At 34.1% G+C, this 25,394-nt stretch overlaps 1 protein-coding gene across 1 annotated transcript; it reads left to right on the top strand.

The window, feature by feature from the left end:
• Window positions 1-9,025: 9,025 nt before the first annotated feature.
• Window positions 9,026-24,904, top strand: fbp (fructose-1,6-bisphosphatase). Its single transcript, XM_072527172.1, has 3 exons — window positions 9,026-9,264; window positions 23,337-23,481; window positions 24,163-24,904. The coding sequence occupies exons 1-3, from the start codon at window positions 9,110-9,112 to the stop codon at window positions 24,865-24,867; spliced, it is 1,005 nt and encodes a 334-aa protein (XP_072383273.1). The 5' UTR covers window positions 9,026-9,109; the 3' UTR covers window positions 24,868-24,904.
• Window positions 24,905-25,394: the final 490 nt, after the last annotated feature.

The following is a 25,394-nucleotide window of genomic DNA, read 5'->3' on the forward strand; positions in this document are numbered from 1 at the left end:
GGTATAAGACCATAATAGTGGAAGTCCAGGACGACGAAATTGATGCTGACGAAGTGGACGAATCCTGTGATTGTCTAGAACCTGACATTGGACTACACATTTAAACATTTATATTTTGTGGAAAGTGTCGTTGGTAAATGTTAGCCATTTTTCAAGATATTTTTTGTAACAATACAATAGATATTTTAAGTAGTCTAAGAGTTTTTTTATCAACCCCTTCTATCAACGTCCATGAAGTCCAATCAAATAAGAACATGTCCTTTTTTTAAAATGTATTTACAGGTTTATTTATACCTTCAGATTTGAAATATTTACTAAGAGTCAGTTAATTTCAATAAATAAAATGATATATGCTAATTTATCCGATTTTCATGTAAGGTTATTTACTAATACGTTTTTTGCGATTTCCCTAAAACTTTTTAAGGTGGACATGATTGATTTTGATTGACACCTCCTCATTTATTAGGTTATTTACCTTCCGGTAAAACTAGATCATTTGCAAAATACTGTAACAATAATTTCATAATACACATATTATGTGTGTAAGCTTCTCGGCCAACGTTTGCCTTTTTTGAATCATTGTTTTCTATTGTGAGCTTATAAATTGGGGCTGAACTCTTTTGTCTACATAGTTGATTGATAAGAATATTTACTTTAGCCCTTTTACTACAGTCATTTTGAAGTTACATGAACTGTACTTATTTTGAGCTACAAATAAATCATTTATTTCACAACATTCGACTTCGAATTATTTCAAATCGTCGATCGAGTGACATAGGACATTCGATTTATACGTTGGTGCTTCGAGCCGGATTGAACCGGCGAACCTGCCACCAGATCACTTTACTAATACGCTGTTCACAGCACTACTGCGGCCCGCTTACCGTCGATAACGACTCATTAATACCATCGTTCATAACGTGGCTGGCTCATTATCGTGGCGTTTGAATGGGAGTTGGTGTGAAGGTGGAACTAGATTGGAAGATAGGGCCGATGATGTTTTATTACGATTAAGGAAATTTCTCCATGTTAAAGGCTACCGGGATTTTTTTATTTTCCAATTTTATCAAAATTGCCATTAAGTTCTTACTACTATTATTGTTAAATTTGTACGTTTTAATTAAATTGCTAAATGGCAAAAATCTGAATTCCTTGTTCCTAGTTTTCTCTTCAGTAACGATTTAAGTTTGGTTTGATTTTGTTTACTGTTGCCATCGTAATTATAAAATAGTCAATACGTTGCCAATATGCTTGATAAAAAGGAGATAAAGGAAGAAAACTATAAACCAGAGCTATGAATGATCGATTTTTGAGTGTTATAAGCACTCTGAATTGGAGGATGTACGTGGATTCAAAACCGTCTTTACAAGTCGATTAGTCTTTATCAGAGAATCTAAAAATTAGAATGATGATGATTGGGGTTGGTTTTTTTTTTATGAACGCTTCATTGATGATAGGTAAAGAGTGTATCGCCGCACAAGAAAACAAAATTAACAATTTAGTTTCACTTCTAGTTTGTTTTGGAGGAGACTCAATTATGGTGTAGAATGGCATATGTTTAAGGATACGCATATAGTTGGTGGTTATTAATGGGTCTTTAACTGCAGATCAATATATTACATTCTGTAAGACCAATTGGTACTTTTCGGTCCATATATTACAGAAAATTTCCTCTTCATGTACGATAGTGCTTGCTCGAACACGGCTCTTAATGTAACTGCCTTTAAAAAAAAAGTGAAAATATTGTCCATGTTATTGTCCTTAAATTGAACTGTTCGTAACTGCTCGTGAAACAATAAGGAAACATACAGGGTGAGTCATGAGGAACTTTACATACTTCTACCATATGTAGAGTCCCTCAGGGAGCATATCATGTGGCCACTAAAAAATGTCAACTCCTCTTCTTTATTAATTAACAGGGTGATTTGTGTAATTGACCATTTATTTCATTTTACTGTAGTGTTTATACGGCTCATTTGATTTTTTAAATTTTTGCATGATACAGTACACTACTATCAAGCATTCGACTGGTATTAGCTAAACTACAAAATTCCAGGACTGGCTTTGGAAAAATTAATTTAGGGATTCGTATTAAATATTACACCCTGTATATATTTTTTTTAAAATGCAATAAGTGATTTTCAAACTACATAAATAGCCAATGAAAACGACATATGCGACAATGTTGTCGCACTTTTATTAAATTTTTAGTGAACGATCAAATCTTACCAAAAATAGAACAACCATAATGAAGTATCAAATTATAAGGTAATTAATTTAAACAAATGTTATAAATTTCAAAAATTTTAATTGAAATGATAAACTGAGTCACTGCACAACAAAAAACAGTAACTACTAACAATAACGAAGAACAATTTAAAAAAAACTAAAAATATGTACATAGTTATGATAAACCCATAAATTAGAACTGGAAAAGATACAATAATGGTAACAAAATAAAAATAATTCAAAATAGATTTTCGAAATGGAACCCTGCAGCCTGTACACATTTTTGTTGCCGAATTGTTAATTGACGTATTGAATTACGGATACTCTGGGGATGGTTTCTAATAGTATTACAACAATGTATAATTCTATCAATTAATTGTTGTCGGTTATTAATATTCACTGCGTAAACTAGTTGCTTCAATCGTCCCCAAATATGGTAATCAACGGGATTGAAATCAGGGGATCTTGAAGGCCACGAAATAGGACCTGCACGTCCTACCCACCTGTTGCCATAAACATTATTGAGATGTTGTCTCACTGCCAGTAAAAAGTGTGGGGGTGCCCCATCATGCTGAAAATACATCCCTCGGATAGCAACGTTCGCGTTGGCAAGCAAATTCGGCAAAATATTTTGTAGAAAGTTCAAATAGACCTGCCCTGTTAAAGGACCATCAAAAAAGTGAGGACCTACTAATTGGTTATTTATGACACCAATCCACACGTTAACAGAAAACCTTAACTGAGAACGACGTTCTCGAATAGCATGGGGATTTTCTTCTGCCCACACATGTGAATTTCGTGAATTATTTATCCCGTCTCTGGTAAATTGGGCTTCATCTGTAAATAGTGTCCTGTATAGCGTTGGTCGATTATTGTTAATCCATCTACAAAATTCCAACCTATCGATCTCATCTCCAGCATGTAGTCGCTCAACCATTTAAATGTGATATGGGTATAGATTATTTTTTTGTAAGACTCTACTTACTTTAGATTGAGTAACATTGAGTTCTTGACTTACTGGTCTAGTGCTTATTGTAGGGTTCATAGTAACGGCGTCCATAATGTCATCTTCCTGCGCTTCATCTACATGTCGCTCTGTTGTTCCACTAGGAAAAGTGCCATTTTCTCGCAAATAATTAAAAACTGACCCAAATGTTGGATGACTGGGAGTTCGACGATTAGGAAATCTCCTGCGATATTCTCTACTAGCAGCCCTACCATTCCCATTACAGAATCCATAAACAAATATTATGTCTGCATATTCTGTGGTCGAAAACTGATGTGGCATTTTGAACGAAAGTAACAAAAGCTCTACCAAAACTAACACAATGTACTTAACGTAAATATGACAGAAGAAATATGTATTCTTGTACACATAAATAACAATTGATAATGACAATAATGACAATGGGTATAAAATATCAAGAAACGTCAAACGGTCAACGCCAACCTTCATTTTAAACTTTTTTAGATTTGTTTTTATTTAGTACAGTTGATGCAATGTATTATTATTTGACATAAAATTTTAATCATTTACAATCAACAAAAACTAACACATACAAGAGGTTTGACTTTTTAATCAATTTAATTTATTATTTATCGAAAATAATGCCCCAATACGATCTATGAGTAAAAATTTAAAATTGAAAAACAATTGATTCTATCGTAGAGATAATACAAAGTGACAGTAAAGATGTTAATTTTCTACGTATTAGATTATGTTGTAGGAACTCATTTTAATTAAAATGTTTGAAATTTCTAACATTTGTTTAAATTAATACCTTATAATTTGATACTTCATTATGGTTGTTCTATTTTTGATAAGATTTGATCGTTCACTAAAAATTTAATAAAAGTGCGACAACATTGTCGCATATGTCGTTTTCATTGGCTATTTATGTAGTTTGAAAATCACTTATTGCATTTTAAAAAAAAAATTATACAGGGTGTAATATTTAATACGAATCCCTAAATTAATTTTTCCAAAGCCAGTCCTGGAATTTTTTAGTTTAGCTAATACCAGTCGAATGCTTGATAGTAGTGTACTGTATCATGCAAAAATTTAAAAAATCAAATGAGCCGTATAAACACTACAGTAAAATGAAATAAATGGTCAATTACACAAATCACCCTGTTAATTAATAAAGAAGAGGAGTTGACATTTTTTAGTGGCCACATGATATGCTCCCTGAGGGACTCTACATATGGTAGAAGTATGTAAAGTTCCTCATGACTCACCCTGTATAAAGGAAACAATAGAAATGACATAAAGCACAAGCCCTATATAGACAAAGTTTACTTCTCTTGTCTTTTCTCTCTTTATCTTTATCATAAAGTTCTCTTTTATCACGTCCATGTTTTCTTCTAAAAAAACTATTAAAATTAAGGAGTAAAAATTGATTTTTTTATATTTATTTTAGGATGATTATGTTTCTCCATACTTGAAATAGGTCTTTAACAATCTTTTTGTACGAACAGGCTTTAGAGTCTCTAGGATATTTTTGCGCAAGTCTTTTAGATGTTTTTAATTCAATTTGGGAGAAACCTTGTTCCAAGGATGTTGCGGCTTGTACAAATAACCGTGAGTGGTGAGTTGTTGTTAATTTTTTGTAGTTGCATTGAATGAATGACCGGAGGTTGATATAAGCATATATAAGTTTATTCACTCATTCTGAAATAATAATTATGCTGCGGATATATTTTCTATTAACACAGATATGGAAGTTTTTATTTACATTAACTATTCATTTTTTTACGTTTTCTTCCTTTGATTAATTCAAAGAATTACAGTAGCGCACCTAGAATTTGCCTCTGGGGTGGTTTTGGTTGGTCACCAAATTTTTTTTTATGATGTTACCTCCATTTTGAGTCCTTAAAATGTGTAAGTAACAGTGTCGGAATAGGATCCTGGGTGGGGGGGGGGTTAACCCCCAAAACCCCTCTGGGTGCGCCACTGCAAAGCAAGCACATTATTATCCGTATTCAATACATTCGGCTTCCAGGTCCACGTATAAAATGTTTAAATGCAGTACCTTCCAAAAATAGCTAAAGCCATAGGAATCCAAAAAACGTGAATATATACAGCAGGAAAATTACCAGAAAGCAATTATTTTACAGATTCACTTTCAGTTCTAAAAAATTTAAAACCCATAAAAAATTGGGTGTCATCAATCTGATGGGAGCTACATTAAATAGTGAACCAGCTGTTAATACAGGGTTTATTAGAGGAAAATTATGTTAGTTGAATTGAATTTAATTTCAATTTTAATCTGCGACGAAACAAATAGTACTTAGATATCAGATACAGGAAAGCTCTATAAACTAAGGTAGGTACTTCTGAGAATCACCTTCCCGCTTAAGGAATAGGTACATTCACTCGCACTTCTGAATTTAAAACCTTATTATATGTATATTGTTATGAATATTTAGCAAATTATTTTGGTTTTCAGACGTGTGATAATTTAATAATATTAAGTGGTTCCCAAGTTTGCCAAAAAATATGAATATAGCCAATTTTAACGTGAAAATTGTATAGAAGTGAAACTATTATATAAGTAATTAAAATAAATTTTAAATAAGGTCATATGTTAAAACTGTTATGAACTCTTTAATCTTTTCATTTTTAAATATGTTAATAATGCTCTAGCCACGTTTTTTGTCTTATTTTATAATTGTTTTTCTATCTCCTCTACCTACTCGACATTTGTAGAAACTTCATCTTTGTTGTAATTATATTTCTGCTTTTTCTGCTATAAAGAAAGCAGTTACTTTTGTTTTTTATTATTCCATAAGATAAAATTTTTTATACATTCAGACAAATATTAGATTCCTTAAGTTTACTGCTTTATAATCCACAATTATCTATATCTAATCAGGTTGAGTCAACTATCACCTAACCAAGTCGACAACACAACATTGATAACCAATGTTTTATTTTTGATGTGTTCAAGAGTTGAGTGTTTATAACTAGGAACGATACCACAGAGGAAATAGAACGAACCAGTTCTGAATTTGAACCGCATATAAAATGATCAAGGCTAAAATTAACTATTCTATCTTTTTATATGATCGATCCTCGGCCTTCTGCGTGATAGTTAGACTCTCTACCGTCTGAGCTATCCGGCAATTTATAAGAAAAGAGACTAAAAGAAAAAATACGGCATCCGATCAAGAGCAAAATCGTTAAATACTATGTAGGAGGGTTAACTGTAAGTAGATCATGCATAGACCACATACACCCCCTAAAAAAACTACTAGAAAACAAGGATATACATACAGTGTGTCCGTAAAGTATGGAATAAATTCGATATTTCCTAAATGAAAACCCTTTTTAAAAAAATCTAAAACATGTACATACCACAACAAAATTTCATTATAAAAGGATACACATTAAGGTGATGACGTCATCGGCTCTTTTTTAAATGTAACACCCTATATTTTATGCCATTTTTAGATCGATAAAAATGGGCTGATTCCAAAAAAGTATAATACTCGGGGTCTAATGGATATAATTTAAAAGATATGCGCTTAGAAAATAAATTATTTATTATCAATTGAAAAAAAGTAGCCTACTACTAGTTTTTAGTGAAATGTAATTATTTTTAGTAACGTTCAATAACATTTAAGTAGTACAATAATTGGATTAATTCGTGAATGTTCTGTATTATTGCTTATAATTAATTTGAAGTAGAAACGAATTCGAGTGTAAAGCAAAGAATTGAAATACTTATGATGATTGGGTATGGAGACAAATCGCGTACTCAGATGGAAGTGTGTAATTTATTTAATGATTAATATCCAGAAAGATCCATAATGCAGTCAATGCAGTACAGTTGAAAATGCACGTAAATCAGGTCGTTCCTCTGTAAATTATGATACATTAGATGTTCTACTTGCTTTTGAAGAAGATGCGCACACTTCTGTGCGTAAGGCTAGTCGTGATCTCGATCTTTACAAAACAACGGTACATATAACATACAACATATAAAAATGACAGCCCTTTAGATGCACACTTGTACAGGAATTAAACGAGGATGATCTAGATAAAAGAATACAATTTTGCGAAACAATGATGGACAACTGCCACCGAAACCTTCTCTTGGTTAATAATATTTTTTTTTGATGAGGCTACATTCACATTAAATGGCGAAGTCAACTGTCAGACTTGTAGATACTGTATCTCGTATCTACTTTAGTTAATTTATTCCCTAGTAGAATTAATCCTGGAGGCTTTGATGAAAGTTTATGGTTTCAACAGGATGGTGCGCCTCCGCATTATGCTGCAGATGTTAGAAGGTACCTAAACGAAATTTTTCCGAACAGGTGGATTGGAAGACGTGGACATATTGAATGGCCAAGCGAGGTCGCCAGACTTCAATCCTTTGGATTATTTTATGTGGGGTCATTTGAAGAATGTTGTTTATAAAACGAAACCTGCAAATGTTGAAGATTTAAAAACAACAATTCGTAAAGAAATTAACAATATTTCTCAGGAAACCATAAACAAGGTTCTACAAGAATTTGTACAACGTTTAGGTTACTGTCAAATATAACAAGGGCTACAATTTGAACATTAAGATAAAGTCATTTATTAATTACTGGATTACTTTTAAGTTATTTATTATGTCTCCAGTTTCGTTTATTGAAGTCCCCAAGTATTTGTAACTTGATATTTTTTCAATTTGAATGCCGTTTATACTAATATGTGCTGGTTGTGTCATGTTCTTACTGAAGACCATATACTTGGTTTTTTTTATATTGATACTTATACCATAATTGTTGCAGGCAATATTTATATTTGTAAGTAATCGTTGTAATCCTTCTACTGTTCTTGCAACTAGTACAGTGTCGTCTGCGTATCGAATATTATTTACAACCTCTCCATTGATTACGATTCCTTCGTTTGCTTGCAAAGGGGTTTCCTGGCAGATGCTTTCACTATAAACAGTAAATAGCAGCGGTGACAAAATGCATCCCTGTAGTACTCCTCTACGTATTTCTATTGCTTGTGATATCTCATTTTCTATTTTGATGTTAGCTTTCTGATTCCAATATAGATTGAGAATTATTCGCAGATCTTTATTATCTATGTCCTTTCTTTCAAGAATGTCACTTAGCTTATCATGGCGTATTCTGTCAAATGCTTTTCCAAAATCGATAAAACATGCATGTACTTCCTGATTAACGTCTAGGCATTTTTGTGTAAGAACATTCAAACCGAAGAGAGCTTCTCGAGTACCTTTAGTCCCTTTCTGAACCTCATCTGTGTATCACTAATATCTAAATCCAACTTTTGATAAACTCGGTTGTGGATGACTTTTAGAAATATTTTTAGTAAATGGCTCATTAAAGATATTGTTCGATGTTCTGAACATTCTTTTGCATTGGATTTCTTTGGTAGTGTAACGAATGTAGACAACAGCCACTCTTGAGGTATAATACCAGTTTTGTATATTGTGTTATATAAGTGCAATATTATACAAATAAATTTTACAGGCTACCAAAAATCTGTTTAAAATTAAGTACTCCGTAATTTGGAAATTATGATCAAACGAAACTATCAAATATCCTTACAAATATCCGACAAATATCCTTAAATATATCATTTGATATACCTATTGTGAATTGCCTATAAAAAGCATCATAACGTTTGTATTTGTGTATATTTCAGACCGGTTCCGATCTAAGAATCAATCACAGTGAATGCGTTCATTACACGGAACGATATAGCCCACTTCTAATGCGTTCCCTCTCTCTCAATTTCACAATATTTATAGGTACCATTACAATACAATCGTTTCTAAATAATTATCATATGTAGTTAATGTAGTAGTAAGTGTATGTTGTGACTGACGAAAGCCGGCTTGTTACAGAGAGAAGAATGGAGTCCAACACGATAACGTTGACGAGGTTTTTCTTGGCGGAACAACAAAAATTTCCAACAGCCACAGGTGAACTGACCCAGCTGCTGGCATCTATTCAAACAGCTGTTAAGGTTATCAGTAGCGCCGTTAGAAGAGCTGGTATTACCAAACTGTAAGTCTTTTTTTGCAAGTTGTTTGTACAGGGAGGGATTTAAAATATATTTGCATTGGGTACTAAATTTTATTAGTAAATTTTGTTTTATGAGTTTTTCTTAAGTCCCTTCTAATAAAAAAATTATTTTTACTTTTGTATGATTATAGTTATACCTAAATGATATTGCAAAGAGTTTAATTTTAATAGTTACGAGCATTTTATAGTCCATTTTTGATTTTTAAATCTAAATAAGAAATTCTTCTGGAGGTATCTCCATTGCGATATCTCAGCGGATATGGCTATCTATACTATCACCGAGGCAATTTGAACTATCGAGGTTGCTGGTGGGAACAGTTGTATCTAACTGTAAGTGAACCATTCCTTCGAAACCAAGGCATAGATATTTTTCCTTCCACCTTTGCGCTTAAATCGAATTTTTTCTAGCATAATCAATTGTAGCAATTGTCCACGCAAAAATGTACCAGATACTGTAATTTTCTTATTTTAATTGTGACCTTTTTTGTTTTGGTACACCCTTTGGAGTACTTCGTCAATAGCTATTTATCCTTTTAGTAAATTTTCACTATCTTTTTATGGCATATAGTTTTGTAAATTCAAAAGCAATAATAGTTATTTATGTACCAAGGGCATTAAAAGATAAAAGATAAAAGATTTTTAAGTAGATATTTATGCCTGAGGGCGACTACCTTACAAACACGAAGGCCTTTGGCCGAGTATTTGTAAGTCGCCCAAGGGTATAAACATCTATTAATGCCTACGGTGCATACAAACTTTTATGTCATACTATTGTATTCACAATCTAAATATTTTTAAAAATTCAGAAAATTAGTTATAGTAGTTAGGCAATACCGTTTGAAGCTAATATGAGATTACATGTTTTTACGGCTATGTGGTTGTTCAGAAAAAAGATTTTTTCTGACCTTTAGGCAAGGTTACTGTACTGTACAATCAGTTGGAAAAAATACATTTATAGAAATTTCCTTTAAAGCAGTAAGTCAGTTGCTGAAGATTACGAGGTCTGACTATTAAATAACGAGACTGCGCAGAAGGCGTCCTAGAGGGGAAGAGTGGAAAACGAATGCGGCATTGGATAGCTGGAAGTGTCTACTCTTTCAGTACGAAAACACGTTTTTGTCGCTGCAGTAGTATTTTTTCTGTAGAGGTTAGAAAAGAACGTGGTTTTTTCTCGTGCCGATAACATTGTGTGACGAAAAACATAAGCAACGGATTAATGTGAAATTTCTCGTTAAATTAAAAAAAAAACTCCAACTGAGTGCTATAATTTGTTGAAAGAGGCCTATGATGAGAATTCTCTATCTCGTGCTCGAGTTTTCGAATGGTATAAACTGTTTTCTGAAAGCCGAGAGAGCGCCGAAGATGACCAACGTCCAGGTCGACCTGTCTCTGTTTCAACTCAGCAAACAGTGACCAAAATAAATTGTGCGCGAAAATCATCATATGAGCATTCAGATGATTGCTGAGACTGTAAACGCCGATAGAGAAACTGTCAGAAAAATTTTACATGCCGAATTGAACATGAAGAAAGTCTGTGCGAAGTTGGTCCCAAAAAATTTGATCCCTGATCAAAAGCTCGTCCGTCAACAGATCTGCTCAGATTTTCTTGAGAGGTTACATAAAGAGCCTGAATTAATGAAAATCATCATCACTTGCGATGAAACCTGGATATATAAATACGATGTTGAAACTAAGCGACAATCCATGCACTGGAAAACTCCTGCATCGCCAAGAATGAAAAAAGCAAGGATGTCGAAATCAAAATTTAAAGCCATGCTAATCGTTTTTTTCGACATTAACGGCATCGTGATGACTGAATGGGTTCCAGAGGGTCAAACTGTAAACCAAACTTACTATTTGAAAGTTTTGCCAACGCTGCCAACGAGCAAGTTCGTAAGAAACGGTCCGAGTTGTGGAAAAACAAGCCGTGGATCTTGCATCAGGACAACGCACCTGCCCATAACACGCTGTCTGTGAAGCGTTATTTACCCGCTAGAGGCTCCAGTGCCCGAACACCCGCCGTACTCGCCTGATTTAGCACCCTGTGACTGTTTCCTGTTGTCCGAAGATCAAGTCTCAAGGAATCCGGTTCGAGTCGATGGAAGAGGTGAAGCGAAAAACGGCGGAGCTCCTAAAAGCTCTAACAAAAGAAGATTTCCAGCATTGCTTTGACCAATGCAAAAAACGAATGGAACGGTGTGTGGTGAGGGAAGGGGAATATATTGAAGGAGAGCATTCGATTGTAGAATAATTTTTAAAATAAAACTCTTTTTCATAAGCAGTCTCGTTATTTAATAGCCAGACCTCGTATATAGAGGGTAATATATCTTCAAAAAAAGAGATTTCAGGGATACTGGCAGGCATACGTTCTGGATCTGGCTTTTCCGTACATAAACTTAATACGCAGACAATGAATCATACATACAAGACAATCATTAGAATCAAAATTTGCTGCTGGCAATCTATCTATTACCCGATCTTTCCAGAATTGCCAGTTTTATGTAAATCCCACTAAATAATGTTATGTAGTTATAATACTCCATTCCATATTTTGGAACTTTAATAATATAAGTTATTAAGAAGTTATCAAAATTTTTTTTTTGTCTTTATGCCTGTGTAGAACATAAAATACTTTACGACCGACTATTAACAAAACCTTTTAGTGAGAATAGAATGATAAAAAATACAGGTATGCTGTAAAAATTATTTTTCATGCAATAAATAGAATTTTGACCTAGATTACTGACTAAGATTAGTGCTTCGGGTATTATGTAAATAAAAAAGATCTGATTTATACAGGTTTGTAAAAGAATCGGTTCAAATTGTTTTCTTTATAAGTGATAGTGTCGCGTCGGAATCCTTTTTAGAATATATATGAAATGATTCATGATTTATGAGATAAAAACTTAAATTTAGACATTTAATGAAAGTCTCAACCTTTTTTGCGGTAAAGTAAATATATTTACAAATAAATGTAATACAGAAGTGTATAGTACGTTAAGTTTTGGATTAGATATTGCACACTACATACAGCGCTAAAATTGGCAACATTGCCTCTCCGATCTATTTGATTGTAACTCCCCGATCCCGTCCAACACCTAGACAGAAAACGAGAAAACCATTTAGTAACACATAACAATGCATGGGATATACACTTCCGTCCGTCGTTTCCTTCATTTCTTATAAAATAAACTCGATAAAAATACACAGACCTTTATAAGGCGGTACATTTGTATCGGTTTTTAATAATGTGAACAATTTTTTGTGGTTGAATTAAAAATAAAAGCGCATTTCTTTAAAAAGATAAAACAAAAAGTATACTCTTATTGAAAAAAAAAAATTATTTTTAATAAAATAAGAAATAATTTTTTATGCCCTACAGAAATGATTCGTATTTGACTTACTACGGCTGAACAGTATCCCAGTCTGTCATAAAAACTTCTGAGGGCAGATGTAAGAGTTTTTGCTCTAACAGAATTGGAGACTTCTCTAGATTTTTTAATTCATCCAAATTTTGGGCTCTAGCCTCAGAATGATCGTAGATGATGCTTTTAAATGTCCCAAAAAAAAGAAGTTTATGGGTGTAAGATCTGGTCAACGCGCAGGCCACTTAATCGCCTTTTTCACTGATAACTCGGTTGGGAAAGTATTGTTTAAGTACTCCCTAATTATTCGAGCGTTGTGAACTGAACAGCCGTCTTGATGAAACCAAACCAGATTTACATCAGAAAGATTAAGAAAAGCGGGAAGAACATGATTCTGTAACAAATCGAGGTATACTCTACTATTCAAGTTGCCCTCAATAAAAAATGAACCTATTATGTGGTCTCCTAAAATGCCAGTCCAGACGTTAACTTTTTGAGGACGTTGAGTTCGGTAAACAACACTTTTGTGCTGGTTTTCCCTCGACCTATACCTCGTAATGGAAGAATTGTGTCTCTCTACCAACGAAACAGAAGATTTGTCAGTGAATAAAATGTTTTTAATAAAATTTGGTTCATCATTACCCTTCGTTATTATAGTTACAATACACACAAAACTAAGGATGGTAAGGGAACTCATTTTTCCCATAGTCACATATGCATCCGAAACGTGGACCTTAAAGAAAGCGGATAAAAATAAACTAGACGCTTTTGAAATGTCAGTATACCGCCGCATGTTAGGAATATCCTGGATTGCTTGATCATCGCACTAACGTATCGATATGAGAACAACTTAAAGTAAAGGATAGATTGCTTAAACAAATACAACAGAGATATTTGCAGTATTTTGGACACCTTGCTAGAAAAACATGTACGATGGGAAAACTGATAGTCGAGGGTAGAGTTGAAGGAAAGAGACCTAGGGGAAGATATCCAAGCCGTTGGGTAGATCAAACAAAAATACTGATTAACCAAGGGTGACATGAAGCCGAACAACAAGCCGAAAAAACTGTAAATGCCTGATGGTGTCACCATATCCCAAAAGGGATTAGGACTGAGGAGGAGGAGGAGGATTATAGTTTTACAAAACTCCATTCTTAGAAAGTAGTCGTCTGGATAAAGCTGCTGAGTTTTCAAATATTTAAACTTCTTGTATCCGTACTTTTTCCATACTTTCGTTACAGTATCATTGCTAACATCCCAGTCTCTAGCAACGCTTCTACTCTAGCGTATTGAATCTACCTCGATTGTCGCACAAATTTGTGTATCCCGGTATTCTCTTTCCTCAACTTTTTCTGGTGACACTTCTTAAGCGTGACATTTTCTGCAATTTTTGAGGCAATAACAACTCTAACAATTTTTAACAATATTATGAATTGACTGTAGGCAAGGAATTGGTCTTCCCTCAAAAAACACAGAAAATAAATCTACACTGTTGTCCAGAATTACCACCATAAAACCATTTTAATATTTCAACCTTTTTCTGTGGGCGTATAAACAGACATGTTGTTTACAAAAATAAATTAAAAATCTATGCTGCTATTCCTTTAAATAACCACGGTATAACGACAAATTATTGGCGACGGGTCCAGGGCCGCCGCTAAGGTATTGACCGCCCGTGTGCCACTTAATATTTGCCGCCCCCTTCCAACATTTTAGACATACATAAATAATGTGCAGAAGATGCATACTATAACAATAATAATTTGTAAATAGATAAATACTTACTTGAAGATTTAGAGTAATCTCCATGATCCAACGGCCATATATTATCCTAATGTATATCCTAATATCTCATCCTAATATCCTAATTTAAACGTCCTTTATCCTAATTTAATAACCATGATCCAATGTCCAGAATATGTATATCCTAATATCCTAATTTAAACGTCCATTTAATTAAAATAAACCGTGAATAGGTGAAAGACTTTTCGGGCTTTCGTCTCGGAAAACTTTTTGACAATATGTTTAATGTCCAATGTCGCACAATCTTCATGTTCTATAGATAACATTGCTAAAGCAGAAAGTCTATCTTGCTTCATCGAGGATCGCAAATAGTTTTTAATAATCTTAAGTTTTAAAAACGACCGCTCACCCGTAGCTACAGTAACAGGTAGAGTTAGGAATATACGTACTATTATAGTTAAGTTGGGAAATGTTGATACAAGATTATTTTCGTAAATATATTCAAGAATATCACTAGGCCTTTTTTCTGCGTAAAAAAATGGTTGAATAGCTTTAATTTCTTCATATAAATCAGTTGCACATTTGCAACCGGATTCATATTTGCAGGCCATTTGCCGGGATCATCTAAAACCAAGTATATGCGGGAGCTTCCTACACTGCAATCCAGATTAACTGGAACATTAATTGTTCTATCTTGTTTGGTGGTTTCAGGTTCAGGCGTTTCAGCATCAGCACTCCCACTATCGCTATTATTGTCATCAAATCCTCTGTCTCTATCCGCAGGAATATTCAATTGTTTGGTACTTTTTTCTATGGTTTGGACTTCGCTTGAAGTTGAAGGTCCTAAATATGTATGTTTTTCATCAAAAATAATTCCAGTGCACCGGTAAGTTTTTTTCTCCACAGTTTTTGCCTCTTTTATTTTTTTATATTGAAAGCCTGAAAGTCGTTTTCTTTTTCTTTCGGACATTTTGAAATTATCACTTAAGAACGAAGCTGGGCGAATTTAACAAAATAAATCCAAAAACACTTCAAACAAGTTGTCCAAATAATGTTTCTCCAAATAATATGTAGCCGTAACGCGTATACGAATAAAATTGCTCTGATCTCGACGTTACTTCGAAATACAGTACCTACTGTGCAAAAGAAACGGGTACACTACTATATTTTACAAACAAAATCGTTTATCAAAAGCGTGTCTAAATTCATCGAATTCTCAACTAAAACTGAACATAAGGCATAATAACCCATCTATAGACATAACCATAGGAACAATATTATAACAGAAACTTTACAAACACTTCCCTAAATTCTTGTAAAGTATATACGTGTGAAATCCCAAATAACAGAAGTCCGAAAGCCGCCAGCCGCATTGAATTAAAAAGTTTTCCCGAAACTGCTTTATGACTGTACCTGCAAAAGGGCGGCAGTTCATAAAATAAATAATATTTTCTGACATTATTTTTAGATTAGGATGAAAAAAAGAAGTATACATGATAAATGAAACGCATTTGAGTATTATCACGTACTGAATAATTATTATTGTTTGGAATATTAGAGTTCACAGAATTATATGAATCATTACTATTTAATTATTTGAATTCATTTTCGTTTTAAAAAAGTATTATCACCAGTGGACTGCTTTTGGCCGCCCCTATTGTTGGCCGCCCGTGTGCGATGCACACTTGGCACACGTGGTAGCGGCGGCCCTGGACGGGTCATTAAAAGTCGACGGCACGCAGTGTTGCCATTTATAGGGTATATATCTAACTTAAAACTTAACTTACTGTATGTTATAAGCCGTAACAATGATATTGGTGGCTTATTAGGGAGCTTTAAATCTAGGTGAGTTTGGAACACTGTAAAAACTTTGTTTTTGGATGATATCTTCTCTCCATTTTAGCATTTGTTAAATCTTACCATTAAGTTTCATAATGATACATCTAGAGCAGTAGTCGCCAACCTCTTCAATGTGTTGAGCTACTTTGTTAATTTTGGAATAAACAGCGAGCTACCCACACGGAAGCCACGTAACGCAACGTAAATGAAATAATCCACAGTTAATCTATCATTATATGTATTTATTTTACTGTTTAACTGGTAATACATAATACATAGGTACTAATAATAAACTAATAACAAAATAACTAATATTACTAGTACGTACTTGTTCATAGCTACATTCCTACCTATCAAACGAAGGTATTTGAAAAATAAACACAAACTTTTATCCAGCCAGAACGGCATGTCACGTATGATTTAAAAATAGTTAATAATAACAACAAAAAAGTAACGCACTATCATAAACATAAACATTGAAAAATAAAAAAGCACGTTCAATGAGAAGGCTGACACTCAGACTCATCGATATTTTTTTTAATGTTTGCAGTATAATTTGATGCAGCCATTCGAATACAATTATCCAAATGTTCATCTGTAAGTCGATTGCGATATTTGTTCTTAATAAACTTCATATTGGAAAAAGAAGATTCACACAAATAGGTTGAACTGAATAATGCTTTCACTTTCAAGGCAACACGGAATAGAACTGAATATTTGTCTTTACTTACAATAGGCCAGATACATTCAGTACTTGAGACTAACGATTTTAAGGCTAAATTATTTTGAAACTCAATGACTTCCATTTCTGTTGCAGCGATGTCTTCGCCAAAGTTCTGCATAACACAAGCTGCAAACTGCTGGATATCAATTTCCATAAAGGGTGAAACAACAAACTGCGCTACTAAAGCCATTTCATTAAAATCCTTAAAACGATTTTTGAAGTTACTCTTCAGGGTAGAAATTATTTCTACATGATATTTGTTGTCATAGGGTTCTAATGGATTTTGAGATATTTTTTCTGAAAGAATAGGAAAATGCTTGGAATCGCTGTTAATTAGGTTTTGTTCCCAAAACTCCAGCTTTTTGATAAATGCTTTTATATCAGAAATCATTTCCGCTAGTTCTTTGTCTCTCCCCTGAATCTGCAAATTAAGTTCGTTTAATTTCTCTGTAATGTCCACGAGAAAACCAAAATCTCTAAGCCAGATTGAATTTTCTAGTTTCGGGGTCGGTTCATCGCGTTGTTTGAAAAATTGAACTATGCCAGATAGGACATCATTAATACGTTTCAGCACCCGTCCTCTACTTAACCATCGGACTTCAGAGTGAAGGAGTAGGTCCCCGTATTGACAGTTAACTTCATCGGCCAAGGTTCTGAATAATCTTCTTTGTAACGCTTGAGCTCTAATCTTGTTCACAATTTTTACCACCAGTTTGATAACGTTGTTTAGTTTCAGGAAATTTCCACATAATGCTTGCTGATGGATAATGCAGTGGTAACAGAGAAATTGCGGAAAAGTTTTATCTTTACGACATAACGCCACCAGACCCTTATCACAACCCACCATAGCTGGAGCGATACCATTTTCGATATTGGAATTTTCTCGGAAGAAATAATATTTTTTAAATAAGAAGACAACTCCTGTCCAGTAGTGTGTCCTTTCAGTGGAATGAACTTCAAAAGATCTTCTTTAATCGTAAAATCACTAAAAACGATCATGACGAACACGGCCATCTGAGCAGTGTCAACGACATCTTTTGATTCATCCAGTTGAAGTGAAAAATAAACACAGTTATCTAAGTTAGTTCTTAACTGTAAAAAAATATCATTGCTCATTACTTCTACACGTCTCATCACTGTATTAGCAGAAAGTTGAATAGATTTTATAGCTGAAACTATCTCGTTTTTATTTCTAAGGTTGGCAAATAATGAATCAGCAGCTTCTAAAAACGCCTGTTTTATCATTTCCCCGTCTTCATAAGATTTCTTTTTTTGTGCAATTATCTGGGACACACGGTACGATGCTTCAGTTGCAGCCTTATTTTTGTCGACTGTTCTTAAAAATATTGATTGTTGTCCAATTAACTGTTTTTTAACTGTTTCAGTTTCTCCTTTCTGACGGCAGAATGTAGTGGGAATGATTTTTCAAAATTAGAATGTACAGTTTTATGATGTCTCTCAATATTTCCTTTTTTAGGAACGGAGACCGAAGTATTACATAACAAACACACATTTTTATTTTTAACTTCTGTAAAAAAGTATTCTTCTTCCCATTCCAAATGAAAGTGGTATGTCTTTACCTTCTTACAACTGATTGACATAATATTATTTTTGTTGTTCTCTACTAACCCAACCGCTGGACGTTGGTTACGCGTTCAGTTTTAAACTAAGTGCAATGTCGCCGCGCCGTGCGTATTTATCCCGTTCAAAGCAATCCAGATCGTTCTCGAACACTAACTTCTCTGATTTTTGCAGTTTGTATTTTTTAAATTAAAATCGTTGTGAGAGCTACCAGAATTGCCTCCGCGAGCTACCGGTAGCTCGCGATCGACAGGTTGGCGACCACTGATCTAGAGAATATTTTTAAAGAGCTTTACAGGTATGTTTGCAGGATTTAGTGTTTTCTTTCATTATTTTTTTCATATGTTTCGACGTTTTTGGCCGAATTGACTCTATTTTACCTTTTTCATTTATTTTTATTTTTGGATATTTTTTAGAAATAGAATATAAATACAAGTCCTTCATCAAAACTAGAAAACAAGTCATTATCATTGTAAAATGTGCTATACAAAAAGTTATTTTTTTATCAAGAGAGTTTGTTTACCAAAATAACACAAATCTATTTTTATATTGAACCAGATTGTCCAAAATTGATGTATTTCAAAATTGTAAGTGACGTTCAAAATAAAAAACTTATTAATTGATAACTCATATAATTGATAAATTTATTATTGATAAATGATATCGCTGGACTTTAATTTACAAATATATTGCATCATATTGCACTATAAATAGTGTTGTCTGTGATAACTAAAAATAATGTTTTTACTTTAACGAATAACTAAGAATTATTGATCGAAATTTTTCTCTACAGAAATTTCCGAAACTGTTTGTTTGTGGTATGTCTAAATTAAATATTATATACTAGTGATTATGCCCGTCGGCATGCAATCACTTTTATTATTTCGTTAAAAATTTATTTTTTTATATCTTGTCTTCTTTTTTCCAATTTTTTAGAAGTTATAAAGACAAAATTCGGTGGACTAGCTTAGGCATCCTGGAAAAAAAAATAACTGCAGTATTTACTACAGTGGACATTCTACCCGACAGGAATTTAGTACCGGATTTATTGTAAGCAGCAAGGTCAAACATAGTGTAATTGATTTCAAAGCTATTGATTATAGGATATGTCGAATAAGACTTAAAGGGAAGTTCGCTAATATTAGCATCCATGCTCCAACGGAAGAAAAGGAGGATGATAAAAAAGACATGTTCTATGAGGCACAGACCGAGAGTACGATGAGTGCCCAAAAAATTACATCAAAATAATAACAGGATACTTTAATGTCACGGTCGAAAGAGAGAATATATTTTCGCCCACCACCGGAAAAGAGAGCCTACACGTAGACTCTAATGATAACGGTCTCCAAATCATAAACTTTGCGATGTTTAAGAACATGGTAATAGCTGGGACACGATTTTCCTATAAAGATATACATAAGGGAACTTGAAAATCTCCTGATAATGAAACGATAGACCAAATAGATCATATGACATGACATGACAAGACATTTTAACCTTGTTTAGGCCTGGGCCTCTTCAAGGAATGGGGTACTCCCTTTTTTTTCAGGAGTAGTGGGGGTGTGGTAAACGGCAATCACGTGAAACGTTGTGAGAAGTAGTGGATTACTAAGAAGCAGGGGGGGGGGGGGAGAGCTGAAGGTGGCTATGTGTGGGTGATCTGAGAAGATCCAGAGACGCACAAGAGGAAGTGGGAACTGCCTAGCATGCCAGTTAAGGTACTTCAGGGGTTACCAGCCAAGTTTTAGGAACGGCTCTTTATCAGCGTTGTTGGCGAGCAGACTTTACCTGCGATATTGGATGGGGAATGATTCTAAAATATCAAAATACTCATCAGGAAGTTCGTGTCCAGTGTTGTGGAGATGTTTAGCTGGAGGAAATGGAACTTTCTTTCATATGGATCATGTAATGGATCATATAATCATCGATGCAAGACACTGCTCTAACTTATTAGATGTTAGGTCTTTTAGAAGATCAAACATATATAGTGATCACTATTTAGTTAAAGCACGATTTAAAAAGAGAATATTCAATTAAAAAAGGGGATCGGGGAAAGAAGAGAAAAATCGACATTAATAAGCTAAAAGATCCCGACATTGCAAATGTATACGGACAGCAAATAGAAGATCAAATAAGGACAGAAAACTTAGAAGAAGACATTAACCAACTATTGGCAAACATACGAGATATTGTGTTACAGAAATCGGTTAAAATATTGGGCAAAACCAAATCAGAAAAAAGAAGTCATTGGTTTGATCATGAGTGCGAAATGGCCACAAATAGAAAGAACGCAGCATATCAAAAAACCACCGACGCAGGTTGTAAACGGAGAAAAAAGAAAAGTATAGACGTCTTAGACGAGAGGAAAAACGTATCCATCGACGTAAGAGGAGAGGAGGGAATACGAATATAACATTCTCAATAAGATACAAAGTTTATTTGATAAAAATGAAACGAGGAAATACTACAAATTCTTAAATAATAGCCATCGAGAATTTAAACAACGATTAAAAATTTGCTCTTAACAGATGGGCACAACATTTCAGCGAACATCTAAACATAAACGATATTAAAGGACGTTACAACATAGACAATCAACAAAATCTACAACGTCAACTACACAGTGAAGACCCAATCATAGAAGAGTGTCAAATGCCATCCTAAAACTCAAAGACAATAAAGCCCCAAGAATCGATGAAATCTGTTCAGAAATGTATTAAAAAGGTGGTGATCAACTTTTTGCAGCAATCTATAAACTAATAGTACTTATATGGCAGAATGAATTGGTACCAGAAGAGTGCCAAAGGGAATAATATGTCCGTTGTATAAAAAGGGTGATCAACTGGAGTGTAAGAACTATGAAGGCATTACTCTGTTAGCATCTGCGTATAAAATCTTCGGCAATGTATTGTTTGAAAGACTTCAGCATTTTACAAAGGATATTGTTGGTCAATATCAATGCGGATTTACTGTTAAAAAAGTCAACTACACATCAAATTTAAGCACATAGGCAGATTGTAGAAAAGTCACTAGAATATAACATAGATACATACCATCTCTTGGTGACTTCAAAGCAACCTATGACAGTGTGAAAAGAACTGCATTATATAATGCAATAATTGACTTTGGGATCCCACCTAAGTTAGTTAAGTTGACCCAACTAACAATGCAAAACGTAAGCTCATGCGTTAGAATTGAAGGAGAAAACTCTACCTTCTTTGACATTAATAATAGTCTAAGATAGGGGAATGCACTGGCGTGTCTTCTCTTTAATATTGCCTTGGAAAAGTCAATCAGACAATTGAATATTAGAATTAATGTAACTATTTTTAATAAAAATTCGCATTCGTTGACGATATAGTTATAGTGGGCAGAAGTATGAGAGACATTGTGCAGTGTTTTACAAGGTTTGCGTACGCAGCAAGTGAATTAGGAATCGTGGTAAACGAGGAAAAAACCAAATATACGTTAGGTTTCAAAAAACCCCCGAAATATTCAACATTCAAACTAACGACCATACCTTTGAGCAAGTCAAAGAATTCACACATCTTTGATCGCTAGTAAACGCAACAAACACTACAAGCCACGAAATAAAAAGACGCATAGCAATAGCAAACAGAACTGTTCTCCAGAAACATTTAAAAATAAAAATATAAAACGTGCAGTAAAGTTCATTATATACAAGACCTTAATAAGACCGGTTTTGATATATGGGGCTAAAATGTGGACCTTATCTCAAAATGATGAAAGACTTCTTGGTATTTTTAAGAAAAAAATTCTGAGAAAAATTTTTGGGGCCATAAATGAAAATGGGCTACAGCGTCGAAGATACAACTTATCGAAGATACAACTATATCAGTTATACACCGATCCAGATATTGTAAAATTCGGTAAAGTGCAGAGACTTAGATGGGCTGGATACATTGCTAGGATGTCAGATCACTAACACACGAAGATATTAACATTTTCAAAATCAGATGGCACAAGAAGTAGAGGACGCATACGAAGGAAATGGATTGATGATGTAGAAGAAGACCTACAAATTCTAAGGGTCAGAAGATAAAGGGAGGTTGCCAGGAATCGACAGGAGTGGCGACTTTTTTGTGAGCAGGCCAAGATTCACAACGAATTGTCGAGCCACTTATGATTATGATGAAAGAAAAAATCGATGGCGCCCTTTTTCGGCAATTAGATCATCATTTGTTTCTTTGTTTTGTTCATTTAGTATCTTTGGTTTAGCTCTAGTAGCTTTTATCTTGTAGGTATTTTTTTCTTTTCTTTCCTCTAATTATATCTCAGTTTGTGTACCAAATAACCACGCCCACATCTTTTTTGAGTCTGAGCAACGCACCCTCTTAACGCGCTTAATCTAGTCCTATTGTTCAATTACAAATCAATACCTTAATTTGTAATCTCACGTTATTCTTAACTTGTAGAAAGTTACATAACCAATAACTAGAGTGTAATTATCAGTAGCTGTCAATAAAACTATAATTTTTACTTCATTTCAACCATTTATTTACCATCGTTGATCGAGAAGAATCGGACAAAGGGGCATTAGAAAACAATTCGATCCTGATATTTACATCGAATGGAGGTATCGAAGTATTGCTTGTAACCTTTTTAACATAACTTTTATAGTTTTTTTCTCTCAAAGTTATAGGTACGGCTGAGAAAAAAATTGTAATTTACTATTTTTCCATGACAACACGAAAAAAATATAAACTATGCAACAAATACACGCCTCAAACAATGTAAAAAAATAGTGTTAGTGTATTTTTAACTAATTTCATATTTCGTAGGTTTGGTACCGTAGGACAAACAAATGTACAGGGAGAAGAAGTTAAAAAGTTGGACGTGTTGGCCAACGAATTATTTATCAATATGCTCAAGTCGTCTTATACAGTAGCTTTGCTTATATCTGAAGAAAATGAAACAATTTTGGAGGTAAGCAAACTTTAGTTTCTTCCTAGAAAATAATAAGCAATAACATTATTATGGCATACTAAGTCTTAACGGATTGATCACCACCAATCACCTGGCAATCAATTCGTGTTCATATCTTCGTGTGACATCATCGACAATCTTCATCCATCCTTTCTTATCTTACGGGTTTCTTCTGCCGGTAAGTTCAAGCTTTTCAACATCCTCAATTATTTAGTCTTCCCATCTTACTTTGGGTTTGCCTCTTGGTATGCCTATCGTTTGTCTTTATTTGATCATTTTTTTCATAACTACCTACTTCTGGATCTCTGCTTTGTACATATATCATCCGTTTGTTTCTGAATGCAAATAAATTTTCTTTATTTTTTGGTTCATCAAATCTCTAAATTCGTCATTACTTTGGTTTATTTTGTACAACGAAATCGAAAAACCTCATACGTTAAATTTTTAGAAGTGAGGAGAGAAACATGAACCAAAAAAGGCAACAGACACAAATAAAGTCTCAGAAGAACTAATCATATTGTTCTGAAGCTATTTTCTTGTGGCATCTTAAAGCAATTACTATTTTCATTGGGAATAAGTCACAATTAACGTTTCAAATAAGTTTGTTTTTCAAAACATTCAAAGATCACAGATAATCGTGACACTTATTTATAAAAATTATATAATATCTATTTTTTGTAGGTAGAGACTGAACACCGAGGAAAGTATATAGTAGCCTTCGATCCATTAGATGGTTCCTCGAATATAGACTGTCTGGTATCCATAGGTTCAATTTTCGCCATTTACAGAAAACCCGATAACACAGTCCCAGCCCTCGACGACACTCTAATGTCTGGAAGGAATGTAGTAGCAGCTGGATATGCCCTTTACGGCAGTGCAACTATGCTGGTTATATCTTCTGGATCTGGCGTGCACGGTTTCATGCTGGATGCAACCATAGGAGAATTTGTTTTGACTGAACAAAACATGCAAATTCCGAAAAAAGGAAAAATCTATTCGATAAACGAAGGGTACTACCACGAATGGGATAATGCCGTAAGGGAATACATTGATGCTAAGAAAGATCCTTCCAAGGGGAAACCCTATGGTGCCAGATACGTCGGTTCAATGGTGGCTGATGTTCACAGAACTATTAAGTATGGAGGAATCTTTTTATACCCGGCAACAAAGTCTTCCCCTAAGGGCAAGCTTAGACTGATGTATGAATGTGTTCCAATGGCCTATTTGCTCGATCAAGCCGGAGGATTAGCTACTGACGGCAAGATTAATATATTAGATATTAAACCTACTAACCATCATCAGAGAACACCTATCTTTTTGGGATCCAAAGAAGATGTAGAGGAGGTGCAAAGCTATATCAATAAACATTGTGAATGCAAAAAATAGGTTAAGAGATTTGTTTCAATAAAGTTTGTGTATTAGTTATATTATTTGCAAGTTCCCAACAAACGGTTTAACATACGTAAATAATTAATCATCATCATCATCATTCTGGCTTTACAACTCTGAATGTGTCCTATCCTATCCATCGCCTTCCTCGGCCAAGCATGCATTCCCATATTTCTCATGTCTTCATCGATGTTATCAAGGAACCTTGTTCTGGGTCTTCCTCTTCTTCTCTGACCAATGGGTCTATCAAAGAGCGTTTTTCTAGCTTGTTCCATCCGCATTACATGCCCTATCCACCTCAGACGTCTTATCTTAATATGTTTTAAGATATCTGGTTCCTGATATATTCTATAAAGTTCGAAGTTGTATCGTCTTCTCCACACTCCATTGTCCATTAGTACTTTTCTTTCGAAACATCCCAACATGTTTTCATTACTTTTTGTTAGAGTCCAAGTCTAAGTCCAAGTCCAAGTCCTAGTCCATGTTAGGACTGGGCGTATTATTGTTCTGTAGTTTTATTTTTG

Source organism: Diabrotica undecimpunctata, chromosome 1 (assembly GCF_040954645.1).
Source record: "Diabrotica undecimpunctata isolate CICGRU chromosome 1, icDiaUnde3, whole genome shotgun sequence".
NCBI lineage: Eukaryota > Metazoa > Arthropoda > Insecta > Coleoptera > Chrysomelidae > Diabrotica > Diabrotica undecimpunctata.

Coding starts and splice junctions, on each gene's coding strand:
- fbp (XM_072527172.1), top strand. CDS start 9,110: ATGGAGTCCAACACGATAACGTTGACGAGGTTTTTCTTGGCGGAACAA. Junction 9,265..23,336: donor AGAGCTGGTATTACCAAACT/GTAAGTCTTTTT, acceptor CATATTTCGTAG/GTTTGGTACCGTAGGACAAA. Junction 23,482..24,162: donor AAAATGAAACAATTTTGGAG/GTAAGCAAACTT, acceptor TATTTTTTGTAG/GTAGAGACTGAACACCGAGG.